Source organism: Zonotrichia albicollis, chromosome 15 (assembly GCF_047830755.1).
Source record: "Zonotrichia albicollis isolate bZonAlb1 chromosome 15, bZonAlb1.hap1, whole genome shotgun sequence".
Taxonomy (NCBI): Eukaryota; Metazoa; Chordata; class Aves; order Passeriformes; family Passerellidae; genus Zonotrichia; species Zonotrichia albicollis.
The window spans coordinates 6,961,562-6,983,982 of record NC_133833.1 but is presented as its reverse complement, the minus strand read 5'-3'; the positions used below and the strand labels follow the sequence as shown (position 1 = coordinate 6,983,982).

Here is a 22,421-nt window from a genome sequence, read left to right as displayed (position 1 = left end):
CGGGGCCGGGCCGGGCTCCGCTCCAGCGCCCGGGCTCCTGCCCGCCCCTCCCTGTCAATCACCCGCGGCCCCGCCTCCCGCCTCTTGATTGGCCGGGCCGTCGACGCTCCGCCCCTCCATACCTGTTCCTTTAAACCGCGCCGAGCACCGCCCCCAGCTCGCCTCCGCTGCTTAATTCGCGCCTCCGCGCTCTCCTATTGGCTGGGAGGGGCGTCGGTCACGGCTCGTGACGCGCCGCGCGCCGTGACGTACCCCCCACCCAGGAAGCTCCGCCCATTTATTCTCAACTCGGCTCTGGAGGGGAAAAACAATTTCAAGATGGCGGCGGCGCGGACAACAATGGGGGGCCGGGGGTCCGGGCCGGCCCGCGCCTGAGGGCGGCGGCGGAGGGAGCGCGGCGGGCTCCCTCAGGCCCCGAGAGGCGGGCAGGGCTGAGGGAGAGCGGGGCAGCGGAGCGGCGCCGGGCTCGGGGCAGAAGGAGGAAGTGGGGCGGGGGAGAGAGGAGCGGGCGCCGGGCCGGGCGGGGGGAAAGACCCGGGACGATCCCGGCGGGGAGCGCAGGTAAGGCCGGCGGGAGGGGCGGCGGAGGCCCCGCTATGGCGGGCGCCGGAGCGAGGAGCCGGTGAGCGGCGGCGGCCGCCCCTTAGCCGCCCGGCCCATGGTGCTGCCCCCCTGCCCCATGGCGGAGTTCGTGGTGCCGCGGCACAGCGCGGTGATGGAGCGGCTCCGCCGGCGCATCGAGCTCTGCCGGCGGCACCACAGCGCCTGCGAGTCCCGCTACCAGGCCGTGTCCCCGGAGCGCCTGGAGCTGGAGCGCCAGCAAACCTTCGCCCTGCACCAGCGCTGCCTGCAGGCCAAGGCCAAGCGGGCCGGCAAACACCGGCAGCCGCCCCCGGCGCCGCCGCCGCCCGCGCCCCCTCCGCCCGCCGCCGCCGCGGGGAGCGCCGAGAGGAGCGGAGCCAACGGGCTGGACGGCGAGGCGGCGAGCGGAGAGCAGCAGCACGGCCGCAGCAGCGCCCTGATCGCGGTAAGCGCCCCCGGGGCCGGCTGCTGGGGCCGGGGAGGGAGCGGCGGTCGTGCCCGGCTGGCACCTCTCGTCTGCAGCGGGATGGGGGAAGGAAAAGGAGCTCTCGCTGCTGCTGTGGTGGCCTGCGGTGCGAGGGCTGGGCTTGGGGCTGCTCTGCCGAGTGCCCTCTCTGCTGTGTTACAACTTCGCAAACGATAAGGGCTGTTTTGTTTGCGCTCGTCACCTCTGCACGCTGGAAGAGTATAGAAAAACTGTGGCATGATGGGGTAGGGGTAGAGGCAGGATTTCTGTGATGCTTAAATCATTCAGAGTATTTTGTGAATCATATTTTGGCTAATTCACCTAAAATGCCCCTGCAGAAACTGTCAGAGGGGTATTAATACTGCGGTGCCTTTGGATTTTTGTTTGCTTGCTTAAGTTTTCAGTTTGGGGTGCCCGGGTTTTGTGGAGCCATTTGATAAGGATATGCTTATTACTGGAGGGGAGTTTTAAGACAATGTGTCTGTTAATTCTGGTTCATATTGGAAAGAATTTCAGTGGAAAGGCAGCTGCTTGTTTGCCGCTCACTCCAGTGGGTGTGAACACTATGAGAATCCCACTCCACCCATTAAAAACTGGCTTAGCTCAAAATCTTAATGTTTCTCTGGCTTCTCTAGCATTTCTGGTTGTCGGGACATATTCACATAGCCCTGTTTGTATATCAAGATAGCTATTGCTTAACTTATTCTGGGCCCTTTAAATATACTGCTGTGTGCTAATGTGTCAGTAATGTAGGTTAGTAGGATAACCTCTTAAAGGCTGCCTGTCCTAATACCTGTCTGCCTTAAAATCAGGTATTTTTAAATGGTGGCCTGCATGAAAATGATTCAGTAGCACTCTGAGTGTCTTTAAAAGGGGACACTGGGTTAAGCAAAGATATTGCCAGGTTAATAAATAGAATAAATAATATTTTTAGGGTGCTCTGTGTATTTGATTGGATAGAAAAGGATATATTTCTCTGTGTCTTGAACCTCATTTACTGTTTTTAAATTAGAATCACAATAGAGCTTTTATGTATGTTTAAGTGTCCAGGACATAATGTGAAATCCTGAAGGGGGTTTATCTATGTCATCTTTACTGTGACCAGCACTAGGCAGCCTGGGTGCAGTTTGTAGTATTTACAAGATGTACTGAAAGTGTTACTTGACTGAATTGTTTCTGTTCTTGCTAAAACACCTATGAGACTCGAGGACTTGCTGACTGCTGAGAAGACTGAGGTCCTTGTGACACAGTTAGAGCACTTCAGAGGGCTGCTACAGAAGGGTACTTGAGGAAGAGAGGAAACCTTGTGCATTCCTGACACTGATTCTACAAAACTTTACAGTTAGCTGTTGTTTAGTAGACTAATCTTGAATGTAAACTTGTGTCAAAACAAAAATGACTCAAACTTGGTTTTTATTATCTAAAACCTTGGTGGAGGTTCTGTTTATTTCCTGCTGGGCTCTTGGGCTTTTTGCATGTGGGGCTCTACCCCTTAATAATGTGTATTTTCATTACACTCGGGGCTCTTTAGCATGTCAAATCCTGTTGCTTAAACTGCCACCACACGACTTCATATTGATCTTCTGAAGGAAAGATGTCTCTAATTCATTGGTGTTGTTTCTCTTCAATCACTTTGGATGTGGATTTGATCTAATTAGCATCCATTATAATGAGGGCTCTCAACAGCAGTCGGTTCTGAAGTGCACTGCACATCGTGGGGGAAGCCCTTGTACAGGAAGCTGCTGCCAGTGGCCAATTTACACAACAGAAGAGGGGTTTAGTGGATGAATGACTCTTCCTCGGGCTGGCCTGCTGTTTCCTTCCTAGCATCCATGACTGTGAGCTTAATTGCAGCTGCTGATTCATCACCTCGTTACTGGGGTATAAAGTCGGTTTGCTTAGTAATTCAAGTCTTGGGAAAAAAAACACAACAACAACAGCACCTCTGCTGCTGATTTAATTCCTCTGGCCCAGAAGGTCCCTCTCTAGGTTGGTGTTTTACCTCTACCCATCGTGTTGCCATTATCAAGACCAAGCATGTGCTTTGAATGGGAAGGATATGGGCTTGATTTCCAGAGTTCAGTAAAGTTTGGATGAACACCAGAACTGTCTTTTAAAACGTCTGGACACATCCTTTCCAAAGAATGCTGCTAGCTCAGTGCAACATGCATTATATCAGCTGTTGCTGCTGTAGCACTCCAGATTTTTCTGTGAAGCTGCATATGAATCTGCTCTTGGAAATTGGTACTTTATGTTGACTGTTAATGAAGCATTTATTTTGGTCCCTGGAGGAGAGAGCAGTTCATGGAAAGGTGAAGGCTTTTGTGAGGCCTTGTAGCAGTAGGACATGAGGCTGCCTTGCCCCAGGTGTGGGCAGTGTGGGCACTGCCAGGTGCTGTGCTGCTGAGCACCTTCTGTACATCCACAATAGTCACAGGGAGCAGGGTGGCACCACCACTTCCTCCTTAGTCTTGTATGATTGGTCACGTGGACAAAATCAGATATTTTCTCTTCCATTAGTTTTTGCTCTGGTTTAGATCCTGAAGTTAGATGGATCTGCTTACAGGCAGAAGTAAGGGATAGATTCTTCCTTGTTTTCTTACTTAGCAGCTGTAAAATTTGAGCTACAGAGACTGAGAGAATACAGCATTGATACAGAAATACCTTGGATTATTTGTGCATCACGTAGGCCTGTCCTTCATTTGAGAAAAATGTTGAAAAACCTTCTAGCTTCCTACTTCTAAAAAACTTCCAGACCATTATTTAATGGGAAATCCAAATGGTGACATCTTCTTCGCATTTCTGTTCTTTAACATGACATTATTAGGGCTGTGTTCAAAGTAGAAGATGCTTGATATTTGGATAATGTTTGCAGTGTTAATCTTCCATTTTTGAGAAACAGGGAAGTTGGGAAGAGATGGGGCTTGTCTCCTAGAACATTTTTTTCTCTGCCAGCTTCTGATAGATGAAAGTTCATTGAATAATGGTGTTTAAATTCTGTGCAAGAGAGAGTTTGGCTTTCTTACATTTCTGTGGTAGACGAAAAGGCAGTGGATGGCTGAGCTGAACAGAAGCTGTTTCATTGACGTGTGAATGAGGAGAATGGCAGAGATCTGGATTTTCATCTCCACTCCTTGTTTTATGATGTGGTGTCTTGGAAGGAGAGCTGCTCCCTGTTTCTTACTGGGATTTTTCCCCCACCTGAGAGCAGTTGTTGTGCAGAGAGCTTGCTTTGTCTAGGACTGCCACAAAACCACAAACAGTATTTCTGGAATGAGCACAGAAGTCGAGTCAGTGGCCTGTCTTGAGAAGGCTTTGTGTTAAAGCTGAAGAGCTGCTTTTAACATTTATTTGGGAGTGATAGATGTTTTGCATTAATATTAGTTAAATACTAAATTAAGCAAAGGCACCAAGTAAACAGTTTTAAATAAAATTGAAGTCCAAGGAGGGCAATGCAGTGTTTCTTGGTTGAAAGACCTAAAGTAATAAATTAAAGGGAATAGATTGTCCATAGTGTACTGACAAGTGTTAATGATGTTCCTCTAACAAAGCTCAGGCTGGTACTCTAACAGTTCAGAAGACGTAATTTTTGTGTAAGCTGTGGTATAGGGGTGTTAAATTGTGAAATTATGTTTTACCACAAAGATAGCAAATTATTTACATGTTATTTATATATAGCCATGGTGCAGTGTAGTCTTGCCACCATTGTTTGTTTTTGCTGACAAGTCTGATAGTTTGTTGCCCAACAACTCAGACAGGTTTTTCTTTGTCTCCTTTTAATTCTCTGTGAGGTATTGTTTTATGTTTGAAACATTTCCCTTACCAGATTAGTTAGATATGCAGTGATGTTTCCTAAGTTGTAAGGATCTGGGAGTGACTGAGCTGCTGCTGCTCTTTAAGTTCAAGTGAGGTGGAGGATCCGGCACTGCAGCTGAAGGCACAGGAGTTTTTTTGATTCAGCAGAACAATTCCTGTAGCAGAAGCTGCCCCTTGTGACTAATGCAGGCTTGGGATATTTATAGACATGCCTATCCACAGCCCTTCTTCACTCCAGCAGGCAGTCACCCAAATACAAAAGTATGCTGGAATTAAAGTAAAAATTAAAAAAGAGTCCAGCAGTTTGGTTCTGAAAGCACAGTGGAATGCAGGAACACATTGGGTAATAAAATGCTTTCCTTGCAGAGGGAAGGCAGCTTTGGAAGCTGAGGGTGGATGCACAGTAAAGGGGGGGTTCTTGCTGTGGGGTGTAGTCAGAATGTTATGTTTTCTATCCAAAATTCATACACTACAGTGTCTGGTATTTGCATTGTTATTCCAGCTTAAGGAGTTGTCAGCTTTGTTGCTCTTGTCCTTAGTGAGGCAGGAGAGGAGAATCAGTGTCTGTGGAGCACCTCCTGTGAACTCTGGTACATGGGGGCTTATCTGTGCTGCAATACTGGCACTCCCATGGCAGAAAAATGAATGTATTCTGATTTGGTTTCCCCTTCTAGTTGAGAATGCCATACTGGAGCTAGGTTTTTATTATCCTTGTAGTCTATTCTAGCATTTCTTTGAAAATGTCCAGCATTATGTTTCTCTTGCTCCTATATCAAAACAAATTCTTGTAGACTTAATTCTGATATTGAAATGGTAGACTAATTTGAAATGAAATACAAAACATTTAAACTCTACTAAATCCTGTAAGAATATTTAAATCTCTCTAACAGATGCTTTTAAAAGCTAAATAAGAACATTATAGAGTCTGAGAGACACAGTATGGGTACCACATTTTTAAGAATTTACTTTTCTGCCATGTTCATGAGGTGGTTTGTTTGGTTTTTTGTTTTTTTGTTAAAGAAACCTGCATGCAGTTTGTATACATATATCTATATCTATATAAATATATATATCTGCCATCTTCAGTTATAAGTCTCAAATGATAGCAAAGTACTGGATTTTTGCAAAAGAACTTTAGCTGACTGTCCTCAGTTTAGCTGTTCTGAATGGTAAAGGGTTTTTTGCTTTCAAACAAATAATGTCATCTAAACTTTCATGCCTGTTAAGTTCTAATGCATTGAAATGCCATTGGTTTCAGATTATTATCTAAATGTAGTTTCAGGTATTAAGTCCACACCAAAATAGTGAACACCAAACAAACAAACAAAAAACCCAACAAAACCAATCAGAACCACTTTGTACCACTGTTTGGATCAGTGATTCATGCCCCTTCCCACCAAGGCAGTAAGAGAGCACTGCCTTGGCCTCTGAAGTTTTGAATTCAGCCAGTGCTTACAGACAAGCAATAGATTAAGTTTTCAAGCTTTTCTGGTTTCTTGTTGGGCTTCTGTTGTAGTTCTTGGACAGCTTTTATGAAGTCAGTCAATTTGCCCCTGCAGTGAGACCACAGTAGGGCTGAGCACCATTGTGGTAAAGCTGGTGGGTTAAGGCAGAGATTGAATCTATCAAAATGCTTTGTGTGCTCTCTGTTTCTGCTGGAAGCTTTGTCATTTGCCTGGGCACACATCCATCTCTGGCATTGCAGGCTGTCTCCTGTCAGTGTGTGAGTTCCATGGCCAGAGGCTGCTGTGTTGGACACCTTTTGTTGTCATGGATGCCACCTGGGCTTTGTCAGCTTGTGTTCTGTGCATGAGGAATGCACAGTTGAGCATGTGTGCTCCTGCCAAGGAAGTGTTTATGGCCACGTTGAGGACTGTGTGTTCTGCTCACGTGAATAAAATGCAGCTCAGGTGATGGAGGAGGTGCAGCCTGTGGCCCCTCAGTGGCTCTTTGAACTCTCTGACCTGTCCTGGACAAAGGACTGAGGCCAGCTCACATCCCCTGCCTTGCACTGGTCCTGTATTGGTATAAATACTTCAGATAAATGCTTTTGGGGTCATATTTTTAGGCATAGCTAGATAGCAGTGATCTAGGAAGTTCCATCTTTTGTTGGAAAATTGAATAGGCTGAGAAAATGAGAGGACACTTCTGTATCTGATCTTGTAACAGTGGAAATGATTGGCTTAGTGTTACAAAAAAAATTGATTGATTCTGCTAAGGAAGTTATGGACAGCATACTGGAGGAACACTGTGCCTTACAGGATGGTAGTGAACAAAAAAATTAAAGCTGAAGGGGGTTTCTTAGCGAGTAGCAAGCTATGCTTTACTTCATCCATGTGTTGGTTGGTTTTTTCATGAGTTTTGGCAGAAGAGAACAGGTTTTTCTTGCCTTGAGAACTCTGTTGGAGCAGCTTGATATGTAGATAGCTTGCAGTCTGACTTGTATCTCATGTGCAGTTTGTTATTTTTCCCCTCAGACCAGATTATTTGGATAGACCCAGACAAACTGGGGAGGAACTTAATCTCCCTTTTTTCTCCAAAGGAATACAGTTTTAGGTGAAAGGAGGATTTTGTCCCAAGCAACTTCCAGTCAAAATGTCTCCAAGGATCAGATATCTGAGTGTTATGACTGTTAAAATCCATAGAGATCTGAGAGTTCCTGAGCTGGATTTTAGGGCTCTGTGTCTTTTTCTAGACTGCAGTGAGTGTAGCTCACAAAACCAAGTTATATTTTGATGTAAGTTTTCAGGGAGTGAGTGGGGTTTTTCCCTAACTATTTAGAAGTAAGGAGGACCCATTCCCAAACTTTGAGTAATTTGACTCATCATATAACCTTGGGCAAGTTACTCATCCACCTTGAGCTTCAGTTTTCCTGGTGGGAGTATGAAGTAAACAATGGGAAATGCTGAAAGCCAAATGTTGTGATGGAGTTGAGGTTTTTTGCTCTCTGTTGTTTTGTCTTTTTACAAAAAAGTAAATTTCCATTATTTTTTTGAGTTGGTATTTGAAAAATACCAACTAGGGAGCACTAGGGAGCTGCTACTCCGAGCTAAGGACCTGATGTTCAAATTAAGAGATTTCAAGTTGCAGCCTCCTCTCCAGATGTACACCTCACCTCATCCTACTCAGTCTTCTGCTGATCTTGCTATTCTGCTGCTATTTCCATGAGCCATCTAGAAGATCACAGTCTCCAGAGAAGCTGGAGTCTGTCCCACAGATAAAAATAAGGCTTTGCTGTTACCTATGCAAGCATTAAACAAATAGTGGGGTTTTTTTTGCTCTTACCTGTGCAGGAATTAAACAGATGGTCTGGGGTTTCTTTGCCCCCAAAGATCAGCTCAGTGTAGATGGTTAAAAAAAATAGGAACAATTAACTGTGAATCAGTCCTTCTGTCTGTAAATCAAAGAATGCTGTTGCTCAGGCAAGTGTGTTAAATTCTTCTGATAATTTATGCTGGCCCTACATCCAGTCTCTTGCTTGAATGCTGAGATCTTGAGGTTTCTCATTTTTCCCTGGATGAGTTTTCCCCAGGGGTTAGTGGACTGCCCTGTGAACACTGCAGGTAATATGAAAAGAACCTTACTTGTCTTGAGGTTTATTTGATGAGCTGCTTTCCTGCCCTCTGAGAGGGCTGTTGTTCAGTGACCCCACACCTCCGATGGTGGCTCTTGGTGGAGATTCCTGTCGAGGGTCCTGCTGGGATGTCCCAGGGTGTCTGACCCGGGCTGGGAGCTGATGGCAGCTCCCTCTCCCAGCTCCCCACGCTGCTGGAGCAGCGGCTCTGCCCTGCAGGTTTGTCTGCGTTGGTGGAGCGTTCCAGCACCAGCAAAGCTCAGATTTTTTTACAGAATGCACCTGAGGGAAGGAAAAGTTTATAGTCACCTTTGATGTGTGCAGGAATTCTGTTTTCAGATGCTTTTGAGGTCAATAGAAAGAACATTTTGTTTGCAAGAATGCTGGCAAGAAGGAGAAGTTGAACAAAGGTGCTCGGGCTCTGGCTGTGAAGCCGCTGCTGTAGCCGCTGGTCGCTTCTAGGTGGCACCACGAGAAAGAGAATCTGTGCCTTCACCATCTGGGAGAGGCCAACTGTGGAGCTGCTTGGGCTCTGGTGGTCAGAGCATCTGGCAAATACTTCAGGAGAAAAGAGAAAAGGAATGAACTTGCTCTGCTGTGCTAGAACTGGCTGAACTCTGAATTGCATTTTCCACAAGTGTGAAGCAATGGTCGCTAAGTGACAAATTGGTTTTGCTTCAGTGCCAAAAGTGTGATTGTGTACAAAATTTATATACACAGTTGTTCTCTAAAAGATATTATCACAAGAGAATTACTTGTTTTTTCTAAATATTTAAATGTGGGACTGCTTTATAAATATTTAAATGTGAGACTTATGAAAGAGTCTCATGGAACAATTAGACTGTATGTGTACATAGATCAACTAGAATACAGGTTTTTATTCTCATCTGCAATTTGATTCTTAACATTATTAAATGTTTTTCTCCTTTTGAATTGGAAAAATCATAACATATTCCAGTTCACAGCCATTTTTCAACTTTTTGTTGTCAGAGTACTTGGCAGCTTCTAGTTTTGTCTGAAGGAGGGGGTGTCTGTTTAAAGTAGTACATGTTTTTTGAAAAATTTCTGTGAGAGATTATAGTGAGGAAGTAATCTCATGTGCTGACTTGTAAAACAAAATGTTACCAAAACAAAGATGCAATCTTTGTTTTTTTTTCTGAAATGTTTTGTTCAGAGCAAGACAATGTTCTGGTAAGAAATAAAAATCCATATTTGTGTAACATAGAACTACATAACTAAAATATTCCTTTTCTTTTTCAGCAGCTCCATGAGACTGTGAAAAGAAAGCTTGATAGTGCTGCTTCCCCTCAGAATGGAGACCAGCAGAATGGCTATGGTGATGTGTTCTCTGTGTCCAAGAAACTGCGTCGTGAGGATGGTCTGGGAGTGAGCGGTTCTTCCAATGGAATGCCCCCTGTGTCTCCACTCCATCATCTGGACAAGAAATCTGGTACTGGTGATACCTTACAACTTAATGGGAAGCATCCAATGGGGCTCGATGGCATCAGCAAGAAGTGTCTTCCAGATTCCAGCCTGCAGATGAATGGAGGTGGTGATGCTGATGATTCATTTCCTCTGAGTTTGAACAAAGAGCTGAAGCAGGAGCCTGTAGATGAGCTTCCCTGTATGAATCCTGTAGCAGGGGGTTCTATATCTCAGAATAACCTGATGCCTGATCTTAACCTAAATGAGCAAGAATGGAAGGAACTTATTGAGGAGCTCAATAGATCAGTGCCCGATGAAGACATGAAGGATCTCTTTAATGACGACTTTGAAGACAAAAAAGATGCAGATTCTTCAAATTCAGCTGCACAGACTCCATTACCACAAGATATTAACATAAAGACTGAGTTTTCCCCAGCACCCTTTGAACAAGAGCAGCTGGGATCTCCCCAGGTTAGACCAACTTCTTCAGGTTCAGCATTTATTGGTGCTGCTTCTGTACCTGTAAGTGCCGCTTCTACAACGGTTGTTAGTTCTCAGGCTATGTTCCAGCCTTCCAGTCAGTCAATGACTGAAAATCCTAATCAGCCCATGATGCAGGCATCAAACCACTCTCAGAACATCCAGAGGCCTGTGTTGTTACCTGGGAAGTGTGCAGGAAGTGCCAAAGAAATGTCTTCTGCTCATCAGCTTCAGCAGATTGCTGCCAAGCAGAAGAGAGATCAGATGTTGCAGAACCAGCAGCAAGCTTCACAAGTCCACCAAGCAAATCAGATGTCAACGTGGCAACAGCCTGGGCCTTCCCATAGTCCACTGGCTGTCCCATATACCATGGAAAATCCTACTAGCCCATCTGTTTATCAGCCAGACTTCAACAATCAGAAACTCATGATGCCTAATTTGGGAAATAAAAGCTCACCAAGAGCTGGAGGCAATTATCATGTGAACATTTTGGGCCATCAGCAAAACAGCTTGAACCAGAACCCTGTGAACAGTCAAAGCTCTATGCTGGACTATGGGAACACCAAACCTCTTTCCCATTACAAAGCAGAGTGTGAGCAGGGGGTGGCAGTGCCTGGGCAGAACAAGGCTCCCATGCTGGCATACATCCAGCAGCGCCAGCAGCCACCACTGTCCCATGTAGGTGACGACCAAAATGGGATGATCCTGTTGAAACCCAAGCCTGGAAACATGGCCTACCGACTGCCACATGGTCAGGTGAATGTCCTGAGTTACCTTTGCTCTGTAGCAGATTTAAGGTTGTTGGGTAGGTAAGGCTGGAGTGCAGATTCCTTGGTATAGTTTCAAATGTTTCCATTGATTTTAAAGAGAAAAATCTTATATACAAGACTCTTAAACAAGAATCATGAGGTCTTTTTTCCACTGGGGACAGTTTTTAATACTGGGTTCTAGGTCATGTAACGTGTGATTTCCAGCTTAATATACTTTGTGGGCAGCAAATTATGTCGTGCTTCACAGAAGCTTCTACTTACAAAGATAAATAGATGCTTTGTAAACTTTTGACTAAAATAACTTGTATAAAACTGTACTGTTACACAGTGTTCTCAAAGAAGCTTTGATTTCTTTACCTTGTTTTTAGTCCCTGCTTGTGTCAGAGTTGGCTTACTATTAAAGATCTACTTTTGCAGAGAGGTGGAAGTGGGGGCTGCATTCCTGATTTCTTGGGTGTTCCGTGGAGCCTTTCAGTTCTATGGATTTTTATTGGTTAAGTCTCTGGGCATGGGGGAAGCATGGCATAGGAGAGAAATATATCATTAAGAATGAATAATGGCAATGTTTGTTTGTTTGCTTGAAGCATATGCTTCAGGTTTTTAACAGAAAATTCCAGATGGTGCTCCTTTGCCTTGTATAAAACTTATTACAGGTATGCTGCAGGTGAAAATTTCTGTAGTAGTGGGTGGAAGTATAGACTCATTGGATTCTGTAACATGTACCTGCAATGCACATACAAGAGGGCTTGTTGAAAAGAAAAGGTATTTGATTAAAGTTCCTCCAGCAAAAACTGTTTGAGATCCAACTCTAGTCATATGTTCCCTCAACAAAACAGAAAACCTGTGAAAAAGCTCTGATTAGTCTGTGATAAAGACCACACCGGTGTACAAATAGAAATTTGAGATCAATGTGTGCTTCATAAATAAAAAAGGATCTCTTTGAAATCTGGCAGAAGTAACAGTCTAACAGCATTTTGATGGAAGAAGGGTAGAGATGATTGTGTGTGTCACATCTCCCCCTCACTGAAAAATGTGAGGGTGACCTTGTGTCTACACTGCCACACTTGCACTGAACTAACAGAAATACTGATGAAAGCTTTGGGAGAATTTCTCAAAAGCTTGCACACAGAACAACTTAGTGCAGCATTCCTTGTATTTGGCTCGTGATTCCTTATGAAACTGAAGAGTGAGAACCAACAGCCAAACCCATTAGCTGACTGCTTAAATGAAACGTAATATTTGTTTGTGTAATTAGAGATGAGGCTGAACTGTGCTTTAAAATGATGAAAACTGTCAAATTTCAAAGGGATTTGCTGATACTAAGAGGGCTTTTGAATGTTCCATGTTATTTTTGCTTATCCCAAGTTCCAGTCTCAGAAAAAAAGGACAAAAAATGCAGACTTAAAAAAAACTAATAATATCAGACTTATCTCTAGTAGTATTTTTGTCTGTAGTGTGTGGTGATGGTTCGATTGCTGGAAAAATACTTTAAGAGCCATTTTGATCAGTGGAAGCCTTCTCCCCTTCACCTGCAGATAGTAAATTCTCTGATGTTAAAAAAAAAAAGCAGCTTTAGGATGGGAGACATAAACACTTGCAGGATGAAATGTTGACTGAAGAGGCAGGATTTCAATAAATGCTTTGAATAACAAAAATATCAAATGTAGTGTTTGAAAAACTGCTGCTAAAATAAACAGAAGCTGGGGTGTTTGATGAGCAGTTTGTAAGTGCCTGAAAAAAAGCACACAGAGCTATACTGACCTGTTTGAGCTGGAAATTGGGAAGAACTTTGAGACTGGAGTTAAAGCCTCTATTCCTAAATGTTGTGGAGCTTCTGACCCTAACTCCAAACTGGCAGTTCTGTGTTTGGTGCTGTATAGATGTGAAGAAGTTAGTGCATTTCTGTAACTTCTATTGCTTTTCCTGTGTTCTGCAGGATCAGAACCCTGCTCCTGCTGTGCCTCGTGTTCCTGTTTCTGTCCCAGGCCCTGGGGTGGGTGCCCAGGCTCCAAATGTCACCATGGCAGGTAACCACAGCAGCTCAGCTTATCAGCAGCAAGCAGCAGTGATGAAGCAACACCAAATGCTGATGGACCAGCAGAAGCAGAGAGAGCAGCAACAGAAGCATCTGCTCATGGAGCAGCAGAAGCAGCAATTCCTGATGGAACAGAGGCAGCAGCATTTGCTGGCAGAACAGGTGAGAGGGGCCAGCTCTGTTTTTTAATTTGTACTGCTTTGCTCAGGTGCATGAAATAGCGTTTGATGTTTTAGAATCAGAGAATAGTTTGGTTGGGAAGGACCTTAAAAATCATCTCAGTTCCAGCTCCTCTGCCAAGGGCAGGGACACCTTCCACTAGACCAGCTTGCTCCAAGCTCCATCCAGCCTGACCTTGAAACATTTCCAGGGATGGGGCAGCCACATCTTCTCTGGACAGCCTGTTCCAGTGCCTCACCACACTCACAGTAAATAATTTCTTCCTAATATCTAATCTGAACCTCACCTCCTTCAGATTGAGGTCTTGGATTCCCCCTTGCTCTATCACTTCATGCCCTTTTGAGACAGCTTCCCCCTCCAGCCTTCTTATAAGTCCCCTTTAGGTACTGAAAAGTGCTCTAAGGTCTCCCTGAATCATCTGCCCATCAGAAGCTTTATGAAAGGAGGAAATTATAGTCTCCTCTGAACTGGAAATGTATGACAGCCCCTTTTATGGGGAAGGTTGTAGTAGAATATGCAGGATTGTGTAGCTATGGCTGTGCCAAGTCCTAGCCAATGGCTTTTTTATCACCTGGAGACATCCTGATGAATTTGAGGTGTCAGTAGAGGGGACAGGAAAACCCCCTCAGTTCTGAAGCCAGTGTAGATAAAACATATAAATGTGGTTGGCAGTGTATGAGTGTTGGTAAAGATATGTTTTTGACATTTTGGTTAAAACAATTTGGACTAAGGGAATACTGTGGGGGAATTATATTATTAAAGACTGAAAGAAAATGCCCAAATCATCAATAAAATCATATCTTCTCTATGAGTTATGTGATCTGTAAGCTCAGAATACTTTAGTAAATAAATCAGTCTTTGGTGACTTGTATATTAATATAAAATATCAAAGATGAATAATCATTAGTCTCCAGAATGTTAACAAACAGGTATTCTTTGAGAGCAGGTGGGGAAAAAGGAAGTATAGGGTGTGACCTCTTGTTTGTGCTTTTGCATGTCTGGTGGATGGTGATTGTTAGAGCTTTGTTAGAGCCCTTACAGCTGTGGCCGAGGATGTTTCCTTAGGACAATAATGGACAGAACAGGTGGCAGACCTCTCTGAACACTGGGGAGGTGATAAGTAGCATATCTCAAAAATAGCATTAAAATATTATTTTCCTATCTATTTGCTTCTGCTTTGCCAGCACATGTTGCTGCAGTAAATATCAATATTATGAAAATACTTCATTCATGTCCTACTTGTGGTGACTACAGTTAACTTGTGTAATTTCCATTTTTCTATAGTGATACTGAGACTCTGGTCCCAGCTAAGGAGTGGCTTTGCCTTGGAGCTGAACAGCTTTAGACATTGCATTTGCCACATTTACTGGCCTTGTGCTGCCTAGTCAAGCTAGGTCTTGTTAGCATTCTGATTTGATATTTGTTCCTTTGGATACACATGATACTGCATATAGTTTTACAAAAAGATTTCTGAATCTGCTGATGTCTGCTTTGCAGGAAACTTGTAGTTTCAGGTAGCTCCAGTGCCATTCCCTGCCACTATAAAATTGTCTTTTCACTTGGCCTTCTGTGTATTTTTTAATTTTCTTCTCCAGGCCAGGTTCTGCAGTTCTTGGTTTCTCTCAGAGCTATGGCATCTCTTGTTGGCTTCTGTGGTCAGCCTCTTTCAGGTCTGACTGGTCCTGCAAGCAGCAGGTCCTCTGTCAAGCAGCCTGCCCTCTTCATTCCTGTGCGTGTCCCAACAGCTTCTCAGCTGGAGACATTTGGGAGGGGTGGTATTGATGTGTATCTGCTGTTTGTTACATTGCTCCAGCCTCTTCTCTAAAGGCTTCTGCCTTGTGTCTTTACCCCAATACTCTTGGAAGGGAATTTCTGTCCCCTGCTGTGCTCTGTGTAACTTTTTGGTTAAGTAGTTGTGCATTGTATCACTACTTGGTTATGTCAGAATTTCAGTCTGGCTGAAGGTATCTGTGGAAGAAGAGACAGAAATGCTGTGCCTGATACATTTCATATTGTGAAAGCACCCAGATGGCTGTTAACACTGTCAAAATCTGAGCCCACTGACACTACATCTGCATTCTCCTCAAGAGTTTAAATTTCATTTTCCCCCAAAGTTTCCTAATAGAAAATTTGCTTGGTTTACTTTTCAAATGGTTTGATCATAAAATAGGTATGGGTTGAATCTGCTTTTATTTTAAAGGGGTACAATTATTTTGTGTTGTGAGTACGGTTTGTTTCAGCTAAGAAAGTGATTTGAAACAATGGTTGCAAAACTTATAGACTTCTATTATGGACTTAGTTCTGCAGTTTTTCATAATCCTCTTGGAAAACCTGTGATATATGATAATATGGATTTGTGTGTATCTTTTCATGTTTGCAGACAAGAACTAGAAAGTATTTACATGTTCATTTTTTGATGTTTCTGACTTGAACTTTTATTGATTTTTAAAGAGAGGTCTAAAATATATTGATTTGGAAATAAAGACCAAATAAGGAAATGTGTTTTTTTTAATACACACACTTCTGCTCTTTTTGTCTTTAGAGCATTGCTAAAAATGCCTGTTGATTACATTACTGATTAGGAGACTGTCATCTCTGAAAGGCTTCAGATATGCACTGCAGTAACTCTTGTAGTACATGCTGTTGTTTTTGAGATCCTGGTCTTGTCACTCATCAGATTAAACTGACTGGGTCTGAGCCTTGAGAACAGCTCTGAAGTGACTGTAGGGCTGCAGAAGCCCCTTTGCTTACCAGCTGTGCATAAAAGTATGCAGACAACTTGTTTTTCTCCAAGATAGCCCTTGGAAACAGAATGATCTGTGTCTAAAATATCTTGCATGGGGCATTTTTCAGGAGAAGCAGCGGCAGCAGCAGGAGCAGCAGCTGCAGCGGCACCTGACGCGGCCGCCGCCCCAGTACCAGGATCAGCCCCAGAACCCCTACCAGCAGCAGGTTGGGCAGTTCACAGGTGAGTAAACATGGCAGCTCCAACAATAGCAGAAAAAATACCAGCAGTGAAAAACAAGGTGTCTTCAAATTTCCTGGATTGGATAGCTTTTAATTAATTTATTACAGGTCACTGTGCCTTAAAAGCTCTTGACCTATACTCTGATTCAGTTGCAAATTAACAGCTTCCCTGGTTGCAGGTATCTGGGACAACTTAAGCTTCTGTTCTTAATGTTGTTTGGGAAATGAGTAAAATTTTTAAGTACCTTCATTGTTCCACAGGCCTTTTTTGTACTTCTATTTCATTATGCAGGTTGGAAATCTCTCTATCTTTGATATATTAAGATTCAGAGGGGTTTTTTTTCTGAAGCCTGACATCACTACTGCCTGTATCTATCGCAGGCCCTCATTAAAGAAAGATAAGTGGTGTGTTATTTCTCTCATCTCTAGGATGAGTTTAAAAGTCTCTAACATTTTTATCCCTGCTACATTTAAAAGGGAATGCAATTTAAATTCTCTTCATTATATGTGAAGTGTCATATGTGGGTTTTTTTGTATGAGAAACAGCTTAGTATGTCTGTAGTGTATTAATGCTGTTAAATTTCCCTTCATTTTGTTTTCTTACTCTCCATGTTCCTGCAGAAATAAATACTGGAGGGGTAAGATGCAAATGGAAATGTAATACCCTCACCCTGACAGTGTTTGTGCCTGTGCAGCTACGATTGGGTTTTGTTACTTAACTGAAAAAATTCAATGCCAATGCAAAAGGATTGTGTGCTAACATAGGCATCAGTAGCATCCTTCAACTATTGCGCTGAAATATTTTTTATGTTGCCACCTTTCTACAGAAAGATAGGCATACAGGTGTTAGAAATAGAGTAGGTTTTGTTATAATGAACATCAGTACTATTAAAAATATTTTTCTTTGTGATGATGATTGCAACTATTTTTTGCATCTTAAATCCTGATATGTGTGCTGTCTCTTCACTGTAAATATTGTCACAGTAAGACTCTTCCCACACCCATCATTCCCTCGACACTGATGTTTTCATGATGTACTTTGTTGATAACTAATTCAATATAATTTGAATTTATTCTTGATAATTCTGGTTTTATTCAGATAAAATGTTAGTAATAATGGAGATCCAGTATTTCTCAGCTATCATAAAATATGAAAACATTCTGCAGCTTACTTTCAGTTTTGAAAGTAGAGAAATTATTAGTGTAGGTAGGTTTCCCCTGGTTGACTGCAAGGAGTGTGGGGGGTGTTACAAGCACTACACTTTACAGAGCTCTTCTGCTTTTTTTGCCTCAAATCGGGGGCTGTTTCTTCTACAAGAAGAAATTTTGAACTCAGAATTTGCAATAGCAAAGAATCATATTTGGTTTGATGAGAAAACATTTTTCCAAATCACCTTGCTTGGCTGTCAGCACTGCATATTAACATACTGAATACTTGACTGTGAAAATCCAAAAGATACTTGACCAAAAATTTCTGAATTAGATATTTCTATCTTAGATAAATAGAAGATATTCCTGGAATTGGGAAAATTCAGAACTGGCAACCCTACAGTTGTATGAGAAGAGATGCACTCTTGTGTATGCATGGAATGACTGACAGTGTGTGTGTGTGTGCAGTAAGAGGGATTTTTTAACAGCTTAGTAAATTGAGCATGCACTTCAAAGTATATGTGTTTACCTTTGTTCACAAAGAAATATCAGAGTCCTGCCTTTAAAGTCATAATTTTTTAAAAATTAGTGATGCTGAACTCTTAGAAGTGGTATTCAGATTTTTTTAGGACATTGGCATATCTGTGTTTGAGATCAAGGTGGAGGTGCTAACTGGAGCTGCAGTTGACACTCTTTAATTAAACTCCTGCTCTCTGTGTATTGCTTGCAGAGGTCAATTTATACAAATGCAGCTGCATCTCTCTTGTGGGTTATTGTGCCTGCAAGCCTGGCTCAGCTCTGGTTGAACCTGAGGGATTTAATGAACAAAATATTTCTCTGTATTTCAGGGTCATCTTCAGCCATGCCCGGGGTCAGCAATCTGGGACAGTCCAGCTCCGGCAGCCCTCGGCTGTTTCCTCAGAGCCAGAACATGATTCAGATGGGACCTGGACACGCTCCTGTTGCTCCACTGCAGTCGGGCTCCAGCCAGCAGGAGCGGGGGGTGTCTCAGTACCCCGGCATGCAGAACATGCAGCGTGGGGGGTTGTACAACCTGGCACCTGGCATGAGCCAGATGGTTCCCCAGCACACGGCCCCGAGTGCCAACGGACAGACCCCCATGCAGAGACAGGGCAGCTTGGGCCAGGGCGCTGCCGTTCCCGCTGCCTACGGGCAGAACACCTTACCAAACTCAAATATTTCTCAGCAGCACAATAAAGGTGCACTGAATGCAACCTTATCTAAGCCACAGATGGCAAGAGTACCAGCTGCTATGGGGGCTCAAAATCCATCTTGGCAACACCAAGGTATCCCTAATATTAACAACCAGACGCAAGCAAACAGTGGCTTAGGACCATTTACTGCCAACTCCTCTTTCCACATGCAGCAGACACATCTAAAGATGTCCAACCAGCAGTTTGCCCAGGGAATGCCTCAGGTAAGCCTAAGCAGCAGCAGGCCCATGACCTCGATGAACGCTGCCGTCTCTGGGCAGATGCTGTCGTCCTCTTTGGGAGCGCAGCCGCGGACAAACGCGCCCGCGCAGCAGCAGGTACCTTCACAGCAAGTCCTGCCTGGCATCAACCAGACTGTTCCAGACCTGAATGCTTTCAACCAGAACCCAAATCAGCAAATTCCCAACAGAGGAAACCTGCACTGCAGCCAAGGGTACCCTGTGAGGACGACCAGTCAGGAGCTGCCTTTCGCCTACAGTGGCCAGTCAGGCAATAATGGACTTCAGAACTTAACTGGTGACACAGATCTGATAGACTCTTTGCTGAAAAACAGGACTTCAGAGGAGTGGATGAACGATTTGGATGAGTTGTTAGGAACTCATTAAAATGGGGCTGGGGGCGGGGGTTCTACTTTTTTTTAATTATTTCATGAGATATAAACAACTCTTGGACCAAAAAACCTGTGGCATTGAGGAGACTTGCAGGCATTAGAGGTAAATGGTTGGGAAAAAGACTGGAGCTGCTTCTCTCTGAGCGTTGACTCGTGGTCACAGCGCACCAAGCAGGTCTGCAGGAGGAGTGCGCTTGGGCCGCGGTCTCTGAGGAGTCGCACACTTGAACAGGTCAAAAAATGCTGTGTCCTAGCCAGCCTTCCAGGAATCTCACTTGCAGTGTTCTAAGACTAAATATTTTAATTATTTAAAAAGAAAACAAAAATTCCACAGAACTAGTGCAGAAAGAACGCAAATAGTTGCACAAATTGTGTTTAGGGCTTAGTCTGCAGCTATTACTTGCAATAATTATTTGTTCATAGCTTGACATGCTGTTGTAGTACTGTCCATCAAACTTCTGATTTTTGTTTGAGAAGAGGCTGTATGCACCTGAGTATGCTTGCAAAATGTTTGGAATTGTTTCTTTTCCCCATTGCTGAAGCATGTGCCTGTACTCTCAGTAAGCAAGTGATACTTCACAGTAAATATTTCTAGATGCTGGTAATAGATGAGAAAAAGTATTAAAACCTGGCCAGTTAGTCTAGATAGTCATCTTCATAGATTGTAGTCTTTTAAGCTGCAGTTTGCACTCTGTTGTAGAGAGGCACAGTTCTTGGCTTGTACCTTGCTGTGTTTAAAGGGGGAATTTCTTATGGGAGAACTTTTAAACTATAGTAGGTTTAACATGAATTGTAAAGCCATTTACTTTGCACCTGTTTCTTCATAACTTATTTCCAAAGGTAGTTGTATTTAAATGAAGGCTTTGCTTCATGACAGCTCATCTAGTTTTCTTTGTTGTAAAAAGTAAAACTAACCTTTGAGAACAGTTCATCCCCCGAAGTTAGCAATGAGCACAAGACTTTGTCACTTCAGGATAAAAATGAGGAAAAAAGAAGTTGGTTGGGAGGTGGAAAGTCCTTATTAGCAATAATAGCACAGGCAGCTTGGGAGAATACTTGTATCAGGGTTGCTCCAATGTGGAAGTCTCCCCCTTTTAAATGCTTTGTTTTTTTTTAATACTGGCTTACAAGTTTGATAATCTTTCTATAGACTGGTGGATTTACTTTTTTAATATCCCTTGAAGCAGATGCTGTTCTTCAGCTCAGCCCAAGGAGACCTCTTATCCATATGTTGGGGTTGGTCCCAGAAAGGACAAAAACCACAGTGGGAACAGTCAATGTTCCAAAGTCCTTACTCTCTACCAAAAAAATCTTTTATCCACCAACAAACCACCTTGCCTTAACGTTTATTTTAAAATGAAAATAAAGTTGAAAGCTTTTGTTTTAAATGCACAAATACCTCTTCCCTTTCTAAATCCACTTTCTTGGAAAACTCCTCTAAACTTTCTAACCAAACCCAGCATTGTGATTTAAAAGCAATTTCCTTCAACACAGACTGGCTTCACCAGGAGTTTTCTGCATTGCAGAATTGTGAGAGAGGGTTTTTTCCAGAGGGGGTGAAGGGAAGGTAAAGATATCATTGGTTTCAAAGAAGGAAAATATTTTACTGTATCTGCAGCTCCTTTATGAGACAATTTGCACTTTTGAAAACTGCTTTTTTAACACTAATACTTTAACCCTTTCCAAATATGCATGGAACATGGTTTGTCCAGCACACTTAGCTAGTGTGGATGAATTCCGCTCTGTTGATCAGATTTGCTATTTTATCATGTTGAACTGTTGATGAAAGATGTGCATTGATCAGTGGATCCCACCTTTGAACAGTGAATAAAACTTCACTGAAGCAGGCTTAATCCCTCATAGAGCTTTTGAAAAGATAACAGAAAGATTGTCTTTGGATGGGAAGATAAAGATGTTGGTGACTTTGGTTATTGACCCTTCTGATATTTTCTAGAATAAGTAGTTGAGATGCAAATAACTGATGCTAGCTTTTCTCATACTGGCAATCTAAGAAAAGAGCTAGTGAGCTTGGTTTACTGTTAAGTTAAACCAAAAACTGGTCCAAGGTAAGTGTCATTAGAAGAGTATAGATATAAACTAGCAATGTCAGGGGAAGGAGTGTTTGCTGTATTTTTAATTTTAAGGGTTAACTTTGCACCAGTGTGCCTTCCCTTCCTGTCGGGGGTGCTTGGGACCTCAATTTCAAGTGACATCCTTCCATGTCACTGTTTTTTTCTCCCCCTTACAAACACTTAACAGAAATAACAGGGTAGTAGGATTCAGCTTTTCTTTCTCCCTGTTTAGGTTGTGGTGAAATCTGCTCTGTTTTCCAGTAGATTTTGCACACAGACTTGGTTCTGAATAAGTTAAAATACAATCCATCCAGTTATGATTTCTTAATTGGAGGAAAAGAACATCTGCTGTTTGCATTGTTACTACCAAAAAGGCAATCCAGCAAATTGTCCAGGAAAAGGCAGGTGTGCTCTTTCCTCCACTGTTTCTGGAAGCTAAGGTGGATATTGCTCTGCTTGACCAGAGGGTTTGTTCAGGAAGGTATCTGGGTTTGATGACAGGGCCTTTTCATGGTACTGTTGGAGTAAAATTAGGTGTGATTCCAGACAAACTGGCTTATAATGCCCATTGGTCTCCGTGTGTGAACAGGATCCAAGCAGTCCCTGTGCACAGAACACGGTGCCACAGAACAAGGTTGGAACAGTTCAATGGAAATGAAAATAGGATTTTGATGTACATGGGTGCATGGGCAGGGCTGGGCTCTGCCCTGGTGCCCTGTAATGTGTCACTGGCTGTGTCTGCACTCTGGCTTTCCATTTGCTGCAGCTTCAGAGCAATAAAACCAATCTCCCCTGAACTGAACCCAGCCGGCCGCCCATGGCTTTATTTATAAACTGCGGTTTTGGTTGGGCAGGCAAGGTGAGAGTGTCACTGTGCAACATCCACTGCCTTCCAAAAACCACGATCCAATTGAAAAGGGTGCTCAAAATTTTGTTATACACATTTCCTTTGTGTAAATAAATGTTTACAATTTTATATTAAAGATTTGAATAAGAGTTAGATCTTCTGACTGTATATTTTTTACTTTTTATAGATTTTAAAACTATAATTCTTTATATA

The 22,421-nt window shown here is 43.1% G+C and overlaps 1 protein-coding gene across 2 annotated transcripts; it reads left to right on the top strand.

Annotated features, from left to right (window-relative positions):
* Positions 1 to 262: 262 nt before the first annotated feature.
* On the top strand, positions 263 to 22,361 carry MAML1 (mastermind like transcriptional coactivator 1). 2 transcript variants are annotated; one of them, XM_074552110.1, is made up of 5 exons: positions 263 to 1,027; positions 9,702 to 11,099; positions 13,050 to 13,310; positions 16,182 to 16,296; positions 18,293 to 22,361. In XM_074552110.1, exons 1-5 carry the CDS (start codon positions 659 to 661, stop codon positions 19,282 to 19,284), a joined length of 3,135 nt encoding a protein of 1,044 aa, XP_074408211.1. In that variant the 5' UTR covers positions 263 to 658; the 3' UTR covers positions 19,285 to 22,361. The 2 variants fall into 2 exon arrangements, with proteins under 2 accessions (XP_074408211.1, XP_074408210.1); XM_074552109.1 differs by having other exon boundaries at positions 264 to 1,027; positions 9,699 to 11,099.
* Positions 22,362 to 22,421: the final 60 nt, after the last annotated feature.

What these genes read in the sequence shown, in the direction of transcription:
- MAML1 (XM_074552109.1), top strand. Translation starts at nt 659, where the DNA reads ATGGTGCTGCCCCCCTGCCCCATGGCGGAGTTCGTGGTGCCGCGGCAC. An exon ending in ACCGACTGCCACATGGTCAG is followed by an intron (nt 11,100 to 13,049) that starts GTGAATGTCCTG and finishes TGTGTTCTGCAG; the next exon opens with GATCAGAACCCTGCTCCTGC. An exon ending in AGCATTTGCTGGCAGAACAG is followed by an intron (nt 13,311 to 16,181) that starts GTGAGAGGGGCC and finishes GGCATTTTTCAG; the next exon opens with GAGAAGCAGCGGCAGCAGCA.